We start from the raw sequence: 19,418 nt of genomic DNA, 5'->3' as shown, positions 1-19,418 counted from the left end.
GTACTTGCAACCTTATCACATCTCTAAACCTCTGATTCCAGTCACATATATGTTTTGCAAATATTTTCTCTCAGTCTGTGGTCTGTCTCTGGTTTTCTTAACATTATCTCCCAAAGAACAAAAGTTTAAATTTTGATGAAATCCATTTTGTCAATTTTTTTTAAAGTTTGAGTTTTGTGTGTTCTTTTCCTAATCCAAGTTGACCAGCGTTTTTCTCCCTTTCTTTTCCCTAGAAGACTTTTAGTTTTAGCTTTTACACTTTGATCTATGGATGCTTTTGAGTTAATTTTTTTATGTGGTTTGATATACGGGTCAAAGTTAATTTTTTTCCCATATAGATATCCAGTTGTTCCAGTAGCACTTGTTGAAAAGTTTATTCTTTCCTCACTTAAAATACCTTGGTTTCTTTGTGAAATCAGTTTACCATGTTAGAATGGGGCTATTTCTAAAATCTTTATTTTTTCCATTGATTTTTGTGTCTACCTTTATGCTAGGTTCTCAGTGACTCGATTATAGTACGTTAGAGTGTATTAAAAAAGGAGTTGATTTTTAAATTTTATTTTCTAATTGTAATTAGAAATGCAGAAATGCATTTAATTTTATAGAAATTCATTTAATTTTGTAGAAATGTAATTAATTTTTGTATGTAGAAATGCAATTAATTTTCATATGTTGGCCTTGACTCCTTCGATCTTGATGGGTTCACTTATTATTCTATAGCCTTTTTCTTCTTGTGTATATTCCTTAGGCTGTTCTGTGCACACAATCATGGTGTCCACAGTGTTTCCTGTATATAACCTGTTGTCACCCTTGCCACAGTCAGTATTTATTCCTTATTTTTGGCTTTTAACTGTTGACTGTGACATGGGTTAACATAGCCTTCTCTGTGTTTATCCTGCTTGATGTCCATTGAGCATCTTGAATCTTGAAGTTTATGTTTTTAATCAAATTTGGAGACATTTCAGCTGTTATTTCTTCAAATGTTTTTTCTTTTCCATTCTCCTTCTCTCCTGTCCTTCTGGAACTCCAATTATATATGTCAGATCACGCAATAGTATCTAGCAGGCCCTGAGTCTCTTCTTGAAAACAAAAAAAAGCTTTTTCTCTCTGTTCTTCATATTAAATAATTTTTATTGCTCTATGTCCAAGTTCACTTACTCTTCCCTCTGTTATTTTCATTTGGCTCTTAAATCCATCCATTTTATTTTTAAAAATTAAAATATTGTGTTTTTGATTTCTAGAATTTCCATTTTAAAAATCATTTTGATTTTTCTTGCCCTGTTGAGATTTTCTACCTTTTCATTCATCAGAAGTATATTTTGCTTTATTCCATTGCAAGTAGTTACAACAGTTATTGAAAAATCCTTGTCTTCTAGTTCTAACATCTGGCTTATCTTGGAACCATCTTCAGTTGCTTTTCTTTTGTCTTGAGAATGTGTTCCATTTTCCTGGTTCATTATACACTGGGTTATTTTACATTGTAAATTGGACATTATGAAAATGGGAAGTCACGTTGTACAATTTCCCTGCTTTGCATGTGTATTCTGTCCCAGAATCGGCCTGGTTTCTTTCCCCCTTCTAGTGATTTCAGGGAGCTGTTTGTTGAATCATGACCAGATTTTAGAGCTGTTGTCTGTTGGATTATTCATCTAGAAGGATCAGTATTTGATCAGAACTGAAAACAGTGTGGGTTTTTAATTCGCTTCTGCCTGACAGCATCTCACCTCAAGGACAAGCTCTGTACCTTTCATTGTTCTGTCCCTTGGCTTCTCCAATGCTCCTGGGAAGGATGGTTTACACGTGTGCAGCCCAGAAGGGTGGGGGTGCCTATGCCTTCTGGGGCAGCCATCATATAATGGGGGATGGTAGTCAATGGATTAATATGTCTCCTTGTTTATTTTAGAGCAGATAATTCCAAGAAACATCCTGTGTGTCCTCCGGGGGGCCATGGCAAGATGGAGCCCCAATGGCCCCGGGGTCACTCACATAACACACTCTTCAATGGTCTTTTCCTATTTCCCTCTTTCACTTTCTCTTGTACCTTACACTTCTGGGGCAACTCCCAAATAAACTATCTGCATTCAAGGTCTGGTTTCCGTCTCCCTTTCTGGAGGGATTCCAGGCTACTGCTTCATTGTCAATCCCATGACTCCTCCTTTAGCTGGGAGCAATAGTGTCTGATACAGATTCATGTTGGGAGAAGGTCAAGTACAAGAGCAAGGCTTGGATCCTGGTTATAAAGGCCTTCAATGCCATCTAAGAAGTTTGGGTTCTGTTTGGTATAGAAGGAAGAACCAAAAGATACCTGATATGAAATGGACATGATCCAACTGTTCGTATTCTTTCATTGTCCCAAGATCTGAAGATTCTCCCATCTGCTACCTCTGAATTTCATTTCTCTCATTAGTAAATTGGGAAGAGTAGCACTTCCCTATTTTGCACAGTTGTTACAAAGACCAAATTAGATAATGCACATTCTGCAAGGAGCTAAATAAAAGTAGGGTGTTACTACAGTTACTTTGATCAGATGTTATATGTTAGTGTGAGAACGAAACATTCTAATATTAAAAAAAACATATTTGCCTAATACAGTTTCCAACTGCGGCAAAAGTATGTTTTCATCATGCAGTTTGGTGGACTGTGGAATCCAAATGCAACTTTGGGTTGTATCTACAAGACGACAGAATAATAAACAAACTCTAATATATCTGTAAGGAATTGCAAATTCCTTAACCTAAACCAATAAGGGCTTGAACAGATAGAGGCGGGTCTTCTAAGACAGTCCTGGAGACTGTCCGATGTCTCCAACTTTTGCCTTTCAGTTCTGCCAACCTGAGAGTATGGCTTCTATTTTCCAAGTTCCAAGATGGTTACTGCAGCCTCTGACTCTGTGTCAAATTTCAGGTGGGAGGAAGGTAATGGGAATGGACCAGGGTGAGTCTTTAAGGAGAGTCAATACCTCTGCTCCGAAAACTTTCTCAAAGTCTCAGCTAAGGATTTCTTTTTTTCTTTCTTTCTTTTTTTTTCAGCTAAGGATTTCTATTTGTGTCTCACTGGCCACCCTTTTAACATGAGGAATGCTTGGGAAATGCAGCCTTTTAGCTGATAACAAGTCATCCCCAAATAAAACGAGGGTTCCATCAGTAAGAACAATGAAGAGAATGGGTACTTAACTGGCAGTTAGCTGTCTTAGCTATGAGTGGTGTCTCAGAGCCCTGGGTCAAATCCTGTATTCAAATTCTACTTTTGGGGCGCCTGGGTGGCTCAGTGGGTTAAGCCTCTGTCTTCAGCTCAGGTCACGATCTCAAGGTCCTGAGATCGAGCCCTGCATCGGGCTCTCTGCTCAGCAGGGAGCCTGCTTCCTCCTCTCTCTCTCTCTGCCTGCCTCTCTGTCTACTTATGATCTGTGATCTCTGTCTAAAACAAAATCTTAAAAAAAAAAAAATTCTACTTTTACCCTTATTTGCGGGCTGACTGGGCAAGTTATTTTCTGAGATTCAATTTTTGCTTCTGTAAAATGGTGCTAACAACTTCTGCTTTCAGAAGATTTTCCCTTTGAGGATTCTGAGAGGTAATCTATGTAATGTACCTAGCACGATGCCTGGCACAGGAGAGATGCTCAATGTATGTGTTGACTCTGATTCGATTAATACCCTGTGCCAGGTGCTAGACTGGAAGTGAAGAACACAAGATCACGTAATCTCTGCCTTCGGGGAGCTCTAAGTGTGTGTGTGTGTGTGTGTGTGTGCGCGCGCGCGCGCGCGCGCGCACGTGTGAAGACATGTCACACAGGTACCACACTATTCTATGTAGATCCCGTCTTCAGTGTCCTTGCTCCTGTGCCCCAGAGGCTGGGAAGGGGGGCTGCTGAGGGCTCCCAGCCATGCACTTCAGGGGAATTGCCTTCTGCTGTTGGGAACTGCCTGCCTCCAGGTAACACACCTTCCTCGGCGTGGTCCATGGCCAAGGACTGGCTAACGCATGCATCAAAAGCCCGGAGCCTTTGCCTTAATTCTGGGACAACTCTGAAGGGCCACCGCGGCTCCAGAATTCCCCAAAAGATCAACCGAGACTCAGTTGCAAGTGTGTTTCTTCTTCCCTCCCCTTCTTACGGGGCGGATCTCTCGAAAGCATTCCCCCATACCGCTTCCTCACGTGACTCCCCTCGGAGCTCGTTTCCAGGAAACCCGATCTGTGATACATGACAAGTTACCCGCAAGAGATTTCTCGGGTGTCTTCGGTTACGCGGGCGGGGACTCGAGCTGGAGACGCATCAGGCCAGCTGTTCTGTCTCTTTCATCACCTCTCTGCATCTCCTCTCTGCGGCGGCCTCCCGACAAGCCAGGCTTTCCGTGACCGCGGCGGGTCCCGATGCCATCTCAAAACTTCTTTTCAACTTCATCCCCCACTGCTAACTCCCTCATTCTCTGGGCATTTCTGTACGAGTCCCGGCAAGAAAGCATCTGATAGGCTCAGCCCATCTTTTCAAGTCAAGCCACCTCACAGGCTGCCGGCAAAGCTCTAGATTGGCTGATTTGGGGTCACTTCTGACCCAGTTAGCTGTGGTTGAGGGGAGGAGAGGGGATAGCAGGGCTCGCCTGTGGTCCCAGGGTGTCCCCTGCAGCAGGGCGAGTGGGGGGAGGTGGGTGTTGTGGAAAAGGGGTCCGGTATGTTATCAGGGGTGCTCTCAGAGCAAACGAGGCCCCTGAACACCCAGGAGAAGGTCATCAGAACACGGTGTCAGGCAAAGCCAGAAGGCGCGGCTGCTGCCCCATGTTCTTGGCTGAGAAAACCAGCCTGATCTGGAATGAAGGGTTCGGGGCGGCAGAGGGAAGGGTGGGTATGTGTGGAATGAAGCCACGTGGGTTGGCACCACCCGTTTCAAGGGAAGTTGAAAGGCAGAGATCCGCCCACGGGAAAGAAAGCAGCTGGAGGGACCCGGGGCCAACTGCGGGAGAGAGATGGGAGCCAGCAAGCAGTCAGATGTCACTGGGACAGATTTAGTTACCTGTTGTTCTCAACAGGACACATTGTGCTCCCCAGGGAGACCGCAGCTTGCCGGTGGAGCAGGTGATCCCAGACCATGTGCCTGCCACTTTGAGTGTTTTCTTCCCCCTCTCATGCTCCAGACAGCAGGCTCTGACTCTTAAAGGTCCCCACAGCCAAGTTCTGCCCCGCAGCTCGCTCTGTCTGAGGGAGGCACGGTACACCCTCCCATCTGAGGACGCCCACAGCCCCGTGTTTACGCGGCTTGGACCCTCTTGCAGACTGTGAGATAGGGCAAGAGGCATTCACCGCTCTTTATGGCAGAATCCGATGAGGTAGCTGCTAGCCTCCTGTGGATATTTACATTTAATTACACGTGAAGAAAAAGGACTGCCCCCCCGAAGCTCTCAATTTCAAGTGTTCAGGGGCCGCATAGGTCTGGTGGCTGCCATATTGGATAGTAGAGATACAGAACATTGCCATCATCCTAGAAAGTTCTATTGGGCAGTTCTGCCTTAGAATGTGACCTTCCAGTGTACATCTGTCTGGTTCTTTGTGGCAGTCCCAGACCTCACAAGTAGAGCCAAGGATGTGGCACATAATCCATAAAGTGCTGTGGAATCAACCAACTGATGGGCAATCTCCATTTACAAGGGGGAAAGAAGATGCGGAGAGATGCTGCTTCCATGGGTGGTCTAGCAAACACGTGACAGAACAGGGACTCCCACCCAGTCCCTCCACCTCCCAGCACAATCTGTCCCGAAGCTGCTTTATTTGCCCCCAGTGTCTGTCAGGAGAAAGTGGTCCTCTGTTGCCACCTCAGCAACCTCCCGCTAGCTGATTGGCAAATCGCTTTTAAAAGTGGCTTACGGGGGTGCCTGGGAGGCTCTGTTGGTTAAGCCTCTGCCTTTGGCTCAGGTCATGATCCCAGGGGTCTGGGATCGAGTCCTGAGTTGGATTCCCTGCTCTGCGGGAAGCCTGCTTCTCCCTCTCCCTGTCTCTGACGCTCACCCTGTTCATGCTCTCTCTCACTCACTCTCTCAAATAAATAAAAAATAAATAAAATAAACATGGCTTATGATGTTTTCCCCCCAAGGTAAAGGGAATAAAAAATGTGGAAAATACCAACAAGTAGAAAGAAAAGTTACTCATTCCTGTAACGCTAAAACTGGCTCAGTTAACGTTTTGGTACGTTTCCTCCAAATCTCTGTTCAGTACTGTTAAAAAAACAAAATTCAACTGAATTCAACTGAGTAAATTTGCACATCTTGGGCGCCTGGGTGGCGCAGTTCGTTAAGCGTCCAATTCTGATTGCCTCTCTGAGGAAAGCTCCAAGTCCCAAAGGCTGCCTGTCGATGAGGAGGCTGGACTGGAACAGCTCCAGGTCTGGCTCTGGCTCTTGGGAACAGGGAAGGTTCCCCTCACTTGCAGGGTATGAGGATTCCAAGTGGACAGAGGAATGGACAAACGTGTCTAGAACTGGAGGGGGACGGAAGGTCCAGGAAACCACGAGAAGGGAAACTTCTACAGTCTGAGTCTGGGGTGCTCCCAGAAAGCCAATAAAGAAGGGCTTACGACACATTTATAAACCCAAGTGAGGAAACCTGTCGCATGCAGTCAGCAGTTGCAACAAATGGGAGACTTTGCAACCCAAGAGCTAAAGATGATAAAACGATGCAAAAAAAACCCCTCTTGAACAAGGAGGTTTACAATTTTTTGAAGTGATGAAGGAACAGATACTATGAGCCTTAAAACCAGAGCAGAACAGTATGGAAAAATAATAGGCAGGTTCAGAAAGTGTCTACATAGAAAATTTCAAGATTTATTTATTTTGAGAGAGAGTGAGCGAGCAGTGGGGAGGGCCAGAAGGAGAGAATCCCCAAGCAGACTCCCCACTGAGCACAGACCCCCCCCCCCCGACCCGGGGCTCTATCCCAGGACCCTGAGATCATCACCCAGGCCAAAATCCAGAGCTGGCTGCTCAAATGACTAAGCTACCCAGGAGCCCCTCTATGTAGAAACTCTAGGAAAGATACAATTATTGAAACACAGGGAGCCCAGGAGTTCAGAGATGTGAGGAAAGAATGGGAAAGAAACGATGTTTCTGTTCAGAACAATTGTTAACTTTTCCTGTGAACCAGGCACTGTTTCAGGGATTTCAAATGTTTTAATTCATTTAATCTGCTCAGTTTTATGACGTAGGTGATGGCATTCCACACTGGGGAGGCAGGGAAGATTCCAGTGGCCCTGGGAACCAGCCATCCCCAGGACAATCAAGGAGTCATAATAGATGTTATGTATTATACATATACAATAAAGGACTTTACATGGATTATCTCATTTAATCCTCAGTTAATAATTGCATTAATCCTTCTAACAATCCCTCAAGGCAGGTGTTACTGTCACCTCTATTTCAAGACTTAGGATATTGAGCTTTCAGCCGTTAAGAAATTCCCCTCATGTTTACAGTCTCACCAAGCACTGTAGTTGGGATTTAAAATGAGGCAAGTTGAGAGGTGCCTGGGTGGCTCTGTCCCTTGAGCGTCTGCCTTCAGCTCAGGTCATGATCCCAGGATCCTGGGATCCAGCCCCGCGTCAGGCTCCTTGCTCTGCGGGGAGTCTGCCTCTCCCTCTGTCTCCCCCTGCCACTTTCCCTGCTTGTGCTCTGTCAAATAAAAAAAAAAAAAAACTTATATTAAAAAAATAAAATAAAATGAGGCAAGTTGAATTCACAGTCCAAGCTCTGAACAACAATGCTAGGGAACCAGTGGCTGTTCATTCTTATTTTAATTTTGGGCATTACTTATTACTAAAGAGGCCATACAGCTGCTGATTTAATGTTAATCATAGTGGACTTAAAAAAATATAAAAATTAAAAAAAAAAAGGTACCAAAGCATCTAGAGTAACACATCTGCATTTTTAAAAAACTGTGTTCCAAGGTTCTTGTGTGAACTTTCAGAGTTATTTTACGCTTATAGACACAAGTGTCTATTGTCTATAGCTACAACTATATGTAGTCTATTCACATAGATGGATGTTCTATTCAATTTTTTTTTTTTTACATAATTGGAAGTTTTCTCTACACCTTGTTCTTATATTGCTGTTTTCATTTAACACTATCTGGAAGAGCATTCTACATTCGTATAATAGTAATAAAAGGATAGTATAGAACATTTACTATGCTAGTTTGTAAAAGTCTAGAGTAATAACAATAAAGGGCTTCCTCATTGCTGTTTGTGACGGCTGAATATTCCATTGTAAGTCTGTATTACAATTTAACTAGACCTCTATGCTGGGCATTCGAGTTCTTTTCAGGCTTCTGCCATAACGATGCTGTAGTGAATAATCAGGTACATGGGCTACTTCACACAGGTGAGGAATACATTCCTGAAGGTGAAACTGCTGGGTCAAGGTCACATGCCTTTGTGATGTTAAGTTGTACTATTAAGCAATCTGAGACTAGGTAAAAGTGATTTTTTTTAAATGATTTTTTTCCCTGATTATAAAAAGATACGTGAGAGTTTTGGAAAAAACCTAAAAGCAACCTTAATTCATAAACCTCAAGATAGTCACTGGTAACCTAGTGGTAGAATCTTTTGAGCCTCTTGTTCTGTATGCGCGTACACACCTTGAACACCACGCTCTTTAGTCGGTATTGAGCTTTTTATATTGGACATTACATCATCATTTTTAATTTTGCTTAACTGCTCCTTACAAATGGTATTTTCCATGATTGCACATTCTCTTGTACGACCATGCCATAATTGATTTAACCTATATCCTTAATATTGGACAATTCCATTGTTTCCAATGTTTCCGTGCTTTAGAAATCTCTGCAAAGAACAATGATGTATAAAAATTGCCTCCATTTCTGTTTGATTTCATAGCTGCTTTTTATTCTAATCAACTGAATCAATGACTAGAAGTTAGATTAAAGAATATCAGCATTTTTCAAGTTCTTAAGACCAAAGGTTAAAATGGTAGCCCTCCTGGTAGGCTGTACCAGTTGATGTTCCAACACTGTCAACTCACCTCCCCCTTATCAACATGGAGACTTACGTTACAGGAAAGTCAGCAAAATCTGTTGTGTTGTCCTTATGATCCTATCGGTAATGCTTATTTATCATAAACAATTGGAGAAGAACAAAACTTAACAAAAAAGCCTCCCCTCCCCCAATCCCACAACTTTGGTCTAATCACTCTCAAAATGTTGACTTCCTTTGTAGGCTTTTCTCCATTCGAATATTTTCCATAAAACTGTCATTAAATATGCTTAAAAACATGACTTTTATTTTTGCCAAGTGTAAAGCTAAAAATGGTATCTCTTCTTTGAAAATTTTGTCATATTTGCTACAAATATTTTTCTCAGTTTATTGATTGCCTTTTTCTGGTGCGTATGGTGTCCTGAATTTTTATGTGGTCAGACGTAGCGAGCTTTTTCTTTCGTCTCTCCCCCAGCTCCTTTAATGACTTCTTGTCCTGGGTGGGGAAGGGTGATGGGGTGTTAAGGGACATAATCGAGGTAGAGTATTCGGGAGAACAGGGTCCTGGCTGAGATCAGCAACATAAAGGGAAGAGCACCGGCTGGTGTTCATTCTGCGGACATTTATTTAGTGACACCTGCTTCTCTCTGTGCTGTGATCGCTCTAGCAGGGAGATAAAGTGAGCATAACCACGGACTCAACACACAAGAGAGGCGGTGTCTTCCCAGCCATCAGAGGGCCACACAAAAGGAACCCCGCACTCATCAGCTGCCCCTCCCCACCCCTCTTCCTCCTAGCCCCCGTCTGGGATCAACTTCCCATCTACTTTCTGTCTCTATGAATCTGTCTTCTTGGGGCACTCCTGTAAGCGGAGTCATTCGACACCTGACCTTTTGTGTCTGGCTTCGCTCATTTAGCGTGTTTTCAAAGTTCACCCATGTTGTAGCGTGTGTCAGCCCTGCGTTCCTACTCTTGGCCAGATAATGTTCCGCTGTGTGGACAGACCATGTCTTGTCTCTCCAGTCATCCGCTGACAGACATTTGGCTGTTTTCCACATCTTGTTCATTGTGAAGGAGGCTGCTATGAACAGCTTTTTGGGTTCTGGGTGGTAGGAAGGAAAGACAGGAGAGCTTGACCTGGGATGAGTGAGGCAGAAAGATGATGACAAAGGATCTGTGCGAGAGGGCTTGCCTGAGGCGGGTTTGCTGATGGAGGGAGACACACAGGAGGCTGCTGGGCACCGACTGCGGGGAAGGGAGCAGCTCCTGGGCCTGCTGGGCTCCCGCACGCCCGACGGTGCGTACCAAACGCAAGAACAGAATGCCTCCACGCTCTGTGTGATCCAGGACAACGCAGATTTGAAACAAGAAATGAGAGGTCCCTGAAGGGCTCTGACTGGAACATGTATCTTAGGATGTGTCTAGGCATTTCTCAGTTGTTTTTCTTTCAATTTGGTGACTTTTTATGGTTGGTTTATAAATAGCGCGTCTTCTGTTTGCACGTTTGACTCACTGGCCTCGATTCCGATCAGGCCTGCTCTCCTTTCACACCTCCGGCCGGTGCCAGGTAGGTCTCTCACTGCAACCGAAGCCGTGCGCCTGGTCTGGGTGACATGTGAGCGCGCGGTTCCTCACGGGAGCCCCAGAGGCCGAGGTCACAGTGACCTCACACTCGTCACACGCGCGCCTCTCCTAGGCAATGCCTCTCCACGCCATGCGGTTCTGTTGCACTTTTTCCTTGCATTTAAAATGAATATTTTAAAATATTTTACCTCATTTTTCTTCTCTCCTCTCTTCTTCCTTCGCTGTGGGACACCCTGTCTGTACTCTTCCATTATTGCAGCCTGACGAGACTATGACAACTGCGTATTCACCCTCAGATGGACTATTTTAATAACTGCACTTAATTACACAGAGCGTTGGAATGGATTAAAATGTAAGCAGAAAGAGCACAAAAGAAAAGGCAACCACAGTGGCCAACTGGGGTGTTTGGGACCCAGGAGTATCTACATCATTTTCAGGAATGAAATTTTGTGTTCAGACGTGGCTGTGTGAGACTCCTCAGACTGGCTCCGTCAGCCCCAAACCGCAATCTCATCCTCTTCCCCACACCTGGTACTCCCGGCTTGCGGCAGCCACACGCACCCCATTGCCCAGCCTAGAAACTGGCCTGCCCTCAGCTCCTCTCTCTGCACACCTGTCAGTTCTGAGTCCCCTCTTCTTCCTCTCATGTTATGTTGGGACTGTGACCACTTACCTCATCCTCACTGCCACCAACTCTCCCCTGGACCTCTGCCACCGCAGGTCCCAACAGGTCTTCCCTGGTTCTTCCTTTGGTTTGGACGATGATCTTCCAAGTCCCGGGGGCAGCCTCAGCAGAAATCCTGGAGCCTTCCTTGACCACAAGAGGAACCCAGAGGTTTAGGGACTGACAAGTATTGGATACAACTGTGACCAAGGGGAGACTAACTTGTGTAATTTGGGGGTGGGGCTCTGGAGTTTCTAGAAAAGAAGTTGATTCTGTGTTATCAGTCTATTCTTATTCCAACTATGTTTGCATGGAAGGGATGGGTGCTGACCTTGTCTGCTGGTGAGTGCTGTACTTCCAGACCATGGATCAGTCTCACCTGAATGACTTCATTGCATCCTCCCTGTGTGCTAGGTCTGAGCAGAGTAGCTCCTCCTAAGTCAGCCTTTCAGTAGGTCTGAAGTCAAGGAATCTGCAGGGGAGCTGCTAAGGTGCCCAAATCATCATTTCCCTGTCTTCAATAAGAAAACTCCAGACTTTTGGCTGAGTAGTGTGCCATCCAGAATAAAGTCTTCATTTCCTAAACTTACTTGCAGCTAGGTGTACCCATATTATTAAGTTCTAGCCAACTGATTGTAAGTCAGTGCAAAAAAGTCTATGCAACTTTTAGGAATTATCCTTTAAGGCAAAATACTTTTTTTTTTTTTTTTTTTGCCACCATTTCCCTTTTTCTTTCCAGCTGGAGTGTGGATGTGATGACTGCTGCTGGAGCAGCCATCTTGGACTATAAGGTAGAAGATGAAGATGTAGGCTGGGGCTAATGGAGCAATGAGATTGGAGGGGCACAGATCATGATAACCATTTAGCCCCTTTACCAGCTCTGGACTCCTGTGTTTATCTGAGAGAGAAATAAATTTCTATTTTGCTCCATCCAACTTTACTTTGGTTTTGGGATTCAGAATCTGATCCTCAAAAGTAGGATGTTGCAAATAATAACTAAAATATGGCATTGGCTTAGTGGAACTGGCAGGCCAGCAGATGGCAAAAACAGACATTGCCTTTTATACAGCGACTAAGGCGTCACTTTGATGGAAGTGTCACCTGCAGTACTTTGGAGGAGGAACCTCATGCTGACCAAGGCCAGATAATAGAGAAAATGGTGGGAGGGCACAATAAGTATGACTGTTGTTCCTTGTTGCTTTTCACAAAGTCCCATAAAAGTGAGATTGGCTGGGGCTTGAGCCCGGTGGGCTGCAGCAGAGATGGAAGGGAGCCTGGCTTGGCTAAGGGAGGCAGCCTGTAACCTGTGCTCAAAATGCATGAAGGTCTTCAAGTACAGAAAATACCAACTGCTGCTGTTCTTCAAACTGCAGCTATTCAAGGCAGTGGTCTTGAAGTGACAGCCTTAGCAGGAGATAAGGCTGAGGGCAGCAAGGCATCTTCAGGACTCTCAGCCAGAAAATAACTAGGTAGCTCTAAAGGTCAGATGAAGGGTCTTGCCTTCCCACCCAAGGCTTCTCTTTCTGGTGGCAAGGTAGCTACCCTTAAGAGGCATGAGCAGAGCACAGAATGTCATTCTAGGCCAGACCTTCAGCTGTGGGTACTTGTTGGCATTCAGAAACCACAACTCTGGTTACCCCCCAACACTGCTCCGGAAGTAAACAGGTGACAAAAGCTGTTCTGTCCCCAAGAAGGCTGCTCACCACTGCATTCCCACCTTGGATGTGGCCATGGAGGACCATGGACAAGGAAGTCCCCCAGAGAGCAGGACTTGGCTGTTGGGCAGCGGAGGGACTTACTGGCCTTCTAGAAGCATCTTTGTTCTTCCTGTGCAGTGGGCTTGGATAACTGCTTGGAGCAGTGTTTTCTGTTCTTTCCTCTTCTGAGTTTTCAGTGGTTGTTTTCCTATTTCTATTTCCCTGCTGTTTATGGACTGTGTTGGGAGATGACTTGTCTTGAATTTAGAGGTCATTAGACAAGAAGTCACACAGAGCCGATGGAGAAGACCACAGATCATCCAAAGGTGATCTTAGCTTTAGCTTCAAGACATAAGTGGTTGGGGCTTGGGTTGTCTACCTTGGAGAGAGGAGGAATGGCAGAACCAAAGGATTGAACTATGGTAGAGATTATTAATTGTCCCTCAAACCCATTCTTTCCTTCTCAGAAACAGGACTCTTGAATTTGTAAGACACATAGTTTCTGGGAATAAAAACCTTTCCTAGACTGCCTTGCAGGAGTTATAATGCTGCCACTCAGTTCTAATTCATGGAGATGTCCAACATCGAGATGATATACCCTAAGGGGGGGGGTTGCTTGCTCCTTCCCCCTTCCTCCATCAGGCCGGCTGGAGCCATCATCACGGACCTCAGCATTGAAGCAGCATCCTGGGGATGGCAGAGCACCAGGTCAAAAGGAACCTGGGACCCTGCGGCTCTTGGAGTCACTCTGGCAGCCCTGTGTGATATATAAAGTACTGAAACTTCTTTACATCGGTTATTGTTGTCATGACAGCTGAACCTAATTCAGATCTAGAATTTGCCCTACCAGGTCAAGACAGAAATAGGTAGGGAGCACCGTCATGCTCCTGATGGAGGGAAGGCGGGCATGGGCAGAGAGCACTCGCCTCCGAGACAGTTAATATTTACTTAGAGAAAAAAAAAAAAAGCAAACAGAGAAAACCCTTTCAGAAATCAAAACAATTATTAGATTAAAAATGTCAGCACACAACAAAAAGTGTTGCATAACTTGTGTGTTTTTATATCATCAAACTTTTTCAGTAGAGTCACAGACGGTTCAGAATGAAACACATCCCAAATTTGGGGGAAAAAATGTCGCTTATTAAGGTACTTTCCAAAACAACGTAATACCAATCTTTTCGTTGCTCCAAACAGAATGTGGGTTATAAAGATGGTGGACAGCCGGCCATCAGACTCCCACATGTGCGGTTCCTCAGAGTTAGGCTGAGGTCAGAGTCTCTGCAGTCTTTACAGGTTTTGTTCTCAGCGCAGAATGGCAAGAACCAGGGGGTGCCGATCCTTGTCTCGGCTTTCAACCCTGCTAAGGTTTGAGGGACAGTATCTTGGAGACAAGTCATGGAAATGTGCTACGTCTCTCTCCAGTTGCATTATATGGCTTTGATTGGTGGTTTATTTCAATTCTCTGGAACACTGACTCCCTGAATGGTAAACGTGAAAGAACCCAAGAACTCATCTAGTCCAGCCCAACCTTCTCCTTTTCACACATAAGGAGATTGAAGTCTTAGGGTGATACATCTCACCCAAGTCTAGGTCTAGACCCTAGTGAGCTTTCCCTTGTCTGAGCGTCTATGAGCATTTCCTATTGATGCTGCCTCTTTGTAGCCTCTGAGGGATGAAGCGGCCTGTTGCTTTCACTAAAATGATAATTTCTGAGGAACAACAAAAACAAAAGTATCAGGTAGCAATAGAGGACCAAGAGCGCCTACACTAATCTAAAAGCATTTTTAATGTTTTAATGTTAACTGTCTGGAATTAAAATAAAAAGCTTAATTTAAAAACTTTTTAAGTATAAATTACTGTGGTAGGAATTACAGACCAGCATGTTTGTGATACAACACCTCTCATCCTGACCTCCTCCAGCCAATCTGAGTTTATCTTTTTTTTTTTCCTGGGAAGTCAAAATACCAAGTACAGCATCTACAGGGACACAGGGAGGGACGTCCCTTCTTAAGTCAGCACGTTGGTGGGTCTGATCAGATCTTCCAGAGAACAAAATGCAGATGTAAAATGTCTTTTCTGTTCACATTCAGCCCAATTTTCCAGGCAAAATATTCCATTTTGAAGTTTTTCACTTAGGACTCCAAAAGACTCAAGTATAATTGCTTAAATGTAGGAAGCACTGAAGCAGGAATATGGTGGCACAGAATTTAATCAGCTGTGTCTGCAGTAATATTTACTCGTGTATTTTGCCCCTTTAGATAATTGTCTTGTCTTGTTCTTCCCCAGTATTTCATGAATTTTGTTGCTGGTAACATCTGCTGGGTCTGGACCACTGGCCTGAACCATGGCAGAAAAAGGTGAGCTGCAACCCTGGTAAGCTTTTTAGAAATTTATATACAATAATGACAGCATTTCTGCAACTATATTGAGTATTTTTTTTTTAAGGAAAAAAAAAACCCCACAACTCTCCAAACACATTTAGTCTTCTCAAGCTTCTTGCACACAGGGTGATGGTGCATTTTTATCAAACAGCAATGTCTTGCTAGACATCTTGATGGCATTTATGTGGAGGTCAGCTTTCTACCTTCCCCTTTTTTGGGACTTAACTGGTAGAATGTTTTTTGAGTCCAGACTGAAGAAAGGCATTGGTAGGAGGATATTCATTTATCCTTTTGTTCTCAGCAAAAGAAATTTTCTTTTGTGGAAAGATCCATATACTTCTGCTTCTGGTTTTGGGCTAATGGCTGATACATTAACTTTTCCAAGTAATGCACCTGTAAGCAGTGTCAGATAGCTACCAGCTGATGAAATCTCCCGCTGAGAGCATTTTCTTCTGTCCTCATATTCAACCCATAGCCTCAGAACTATTTCTCCTGTTTTACAGGAAATAGAAGAAAGAGATGTACTGCTCCAAAATGACTAGGCCAAGAGATAGTTATTGAGGAATGGGACCAGGAACCAAATCTCCAACTGCATAATTGCAATCTTTCCGGGTTCATTCTGGAATCCAATAAAGATGGGGCTTCGATGGTCTCCTCAGAGTAGTGGGCTATGACATGACGTAACACTTCCCTCCCACCCTTGCCATTTAGCAATAAAATACTGGTGGGGGACAGGTGGGAAGTATGTAACCAAATGAGCTAAGTGTGGAGATAAAGAACCTTCAGAAACCTGGCTTCCATCATCTAGGTCTGTATCCAGCTTGCAACCAGGAAACGACTCAAATGGTCCAGAGTTTGCGAACCATCAAAATGGCTTCACTTCTGCACACTATGATATAAAAGCATCCTTTTCCTATAAATCCCACGAAGAAACTGGCTGTGCTTCCTCTCCCTTCTGGATACATAAAAGCCGCTATTTAAAAATACCACGTTAAAAATTTTATGTAATTTATTTTCCTTAAATAATAATTTTGCTACAATCCTGTCACAAATTTTTTAAAAAATTTAACACAGTATGAACAAAGGCATAATTCTTTAGAACAATCAAAATCAGGGTGCACTTAGAATAAATTAACATCAAATTGTGTTTATATTCAGATAGCCTGATCCTCTCCTTTGAAATGAAATGGAGACCATTCTAACCGAGGGTGAATGCACACATTTGTTCTTCTATACAGAGACTCATTCTTTATAGAAACTCAACTGTAATTTGAATCAAGTTCGGAATCCTGAGAAACACTTACCATGGGCACACACACACATCCACACACATCCGCGGACAACCCTCTAGAAGCTGGGGTTCCCATGGTTCCACGACTAGATCTTTCCTCAGAAGGGCCAAAGATTCTGAATATTTAGATGATATCCCATCTCCCCTCAGGAAAATCGTTAATGTTTCAAGTTTAATAGCTTGAAGTAGCAGCAATCCACGTAGTAGGTTCAGTAGTCGAGAATTCCAGTCTTGGGTTCTGCAGATACAGCAAAGGGGCGAGCAGAGGCGAGAAGGCCCCTATTCCTAAGACGGACAGGACGCACGGGGAAACGTCGTTCTCAGAGCCTCAGCTGAAAGCTCTCCTGACCTCACATGACTAACCCGGTCCAGGCACTGTGTGAGCCCCTGGAGAGGGTCACTAATGCAGGGGAGCAAGAGGGGCATTTTGGACATGATTCTCAGAAACACGAAATAAGGGAAGTGGCGGGGAGATGGGGCAGAGGAAGGCGGGGCAGGAAAGGTCGCGCCTGCCCCTCGGCCTGCAATGCCACCAGCCTGCCTCTGAGTACCTTCATCAGGGTTCCCCTGGCAGCGGCGGGTGAATGCCAACGGTTCCCGCTCTGCCCCGAAGCACAGAAAGCTCAGCCCTTAGAGTCCTATAAACACATACACACAAACGCCCTAGCAACTCCAAGTAGCCACACACTCTTGTTTCTGGGAGGTCAACAGCGTGGCTGGCCTCCCCTCCCAACTGCCCAAGGATGGTTTACAGGAACACGGTGAGGTCTAGGGAGGAAGGCAATAGGACAGGCCCCGAACTGAGATCCCCCTTTTGCTTATTTTGAGGATGAACGGGCCTAAGAGTTGCTATAACTGCATGCGTATCTACACGGTTCCTCTGTACATGATACCTCTTCTAGAGAACTTTAAAGTGCCTGGGTTCAAATGTGCTCATTCCTTCCCCACGGCCTACAGATTTCCTCTTGCTGCTTCCGGAGAGAAGGTCTGGCCTGGCGGAGGACGCCCTTGGGAAGGAGGAATGAACGTTTCACAGTTGTCTTAACTGGGATCCAGCATTTGGACTAAGCCCTCTTCATAAACACGAAGGATCGCTTCACATACAAACTTGTATTGGCTCTGGAAAGGAAAAGGAAAGAAACCTGTCAGCCCGCCCGCGGCTCCGGAAACACGGCCTCGTACGGCATCCACGCTGGGTCTTTCACACCGCTCACTGAGTGCTCTGAGCTCCGGCTCTGGGCCAGGGCAGACCCTGGGTCCCTGCCGGGGACGCACGCCGGGGCAGAGACCCCCGTGCAGCCGTTATTCCTGCATCATGAGGGCTGGGGGCTCCCAGACAGTGACAGGCGAAGTGTCATGGACGCCCCTGCCGAGGGAGGAAGCAGCCCGTTCTGTGCTGCAGAGTCAGGGCTCAGTACCCTGGCCGGGAACACCTAGGCCGGAAAGGAGAGGCTGCGCTGGCGGCCGGGCCCGGGGCATGTGGGGGCCTTGAGTCACAGTAAGGAGCCTGGACCCTGTCTTAGGCAGGGCCACTGAACGCTGCTCTGCAGGATGTGGTTCTTTATATTAACTGACACCTATGGAACTTATTTAGTGAAGTGTACGGGGTGAAAGAAAGCGTTGAGATGGTGCTTTACCAGCTGGGAAAATCGACCTGGAAGATGCACTGTAAACATGGTAAACCGGGGGCGCCTGGGCGCTTGGGTGGCTCAGTGGGTTAAGCCTCTGCCTTTGGCTCAGCTCATGATCCCAGGGTCCTGGGATGGAGCCCCGCATGGGGCTTTCTGCTCAGCAGGGAGCCTGCTTCCCCCTCTCTCTCTGCCTGCCTCTCTGCCTACTTGTGATCTCTGTCAAATAAATAAATAAAATCTTAAAAGCAAAAGCAAAAAACAAAAACCATGGTAAACCGGCAGTGAGGGCTTCCGTAACATGAACCAGGGCAGAGAACGAGAGTCTTAATAACCTGATCTTTTCCTCTTAATTGTATTTCCCAAGTATAATATAAAACAAGAGCTCACGATCATTAGAGAAATCTTAGAAACTCTGTCCATGAGCTTGTGAGGGCACAGAGCTGGCTGCAACATGGCATTCCCACTCCTTTCTTTGCTTACTCCACCACTTCCTCCAGAAAGCCTTCCTTGACTTTCCAAAGTCTGCTTTTGATACTCCTCCACTGAGTTCCTGGACTCCCCTTAGACTTCATTCTTGTTGAAGTTTTTAACGGACTGATCCAATTTTCCCACCACATACAAGCTTGGGTCTCTCTGGTGTGTGCCATTTTCTAAATGAATATGGGATGGTCCCCATTTTACAAAAGCTGGGGAAACTGAGGCTTGGAGAGAGGTTAAGGGACTAGCCAAAGGTCACCCAGTATGTGGGGTAGCCTGAATCATGTGCTTTTTTCTATATCCCCCCATCCCCCTCTCTTGAAGTTCAAGGGGAAACCCACAAGATTTCCTTTGGGAGACACTTGCAGTGTAACTGGCCCAGGTGTGATGCACATGGATGACAGCCTAAGGAGGAGAGAGTAGGGCTGTGTGAAATGTCCACTGAGCCAAAAGGCTCACCCACAGACAGGCAGATGCAGTAAAATCCTCGGGGGACTTTGCTTACTTCTGATGGATAAGTGATGGGCCAGTGGCTCAAGCACGTAGAACACAACCAGGGCTGCTCCCTGGCCACGTAGCTGTCAGGAACCACATGACGGAGACAGCAAAGGGGAAGGGGAGCAAAAGACAGAGGTCACACAGGGTGGGCTTTGGAGTCGCTCAGCCCTGACTAGCTCTGCAACCTTGGGCAAGGGATGCAGAGCCCCGAGCCTTGGTCTCTGA

At 45.3% G+C, this 19,418-nt stretch overlaps 1 protein-coding gene across 5 annotated transcripts in view; it reads right to left on the bottom strand.

Annotated features, from left to right (window-relative positions):
- Window positions 1-11,798: 11,798 nt before the first annotated feature.
- The window catches only part of PTPN3 (protein tyrosine phosphatase non-receptor type 3), a 116,577-nt gene continuing 108,957 nt past the window's right edge, over window positions 11,799-19,418 (bottom strand). For all 5 annotated transcript variants that reach the window (XM_032308938.1, XM_032308937.1, XM_032308939.1 and 2 more), the window contains one exon: window positions 11,799-17,706. In XM_032308938.1, coding sequence (XP_032164829.1) covers window positions 17,629-17,706 — 78 coding nt within the window. In that variant the 3' untranslated portion in view covers window positions 11,799-17,628. The remainder of the gene's footprint in view (window positions 17,707-19,418) is intronic.

The sequence above is a fragment of the Mustela erminea genome, chromosome 12, assembly GCF_009829155.1.
Source record: "Mustela erminea isolate mMusErm1 chromosome 12, mMusErm1.Pri, whole genome shotgun sequence".
NCBI lineage: Eukaryota > Metazoa > Chordata > Mammalia > Carnivora > Mustelidae > Mustela > Mustela erminea.
This window is presented reverse-complemented; position numbering and strand designations above follow the sequence as displayed.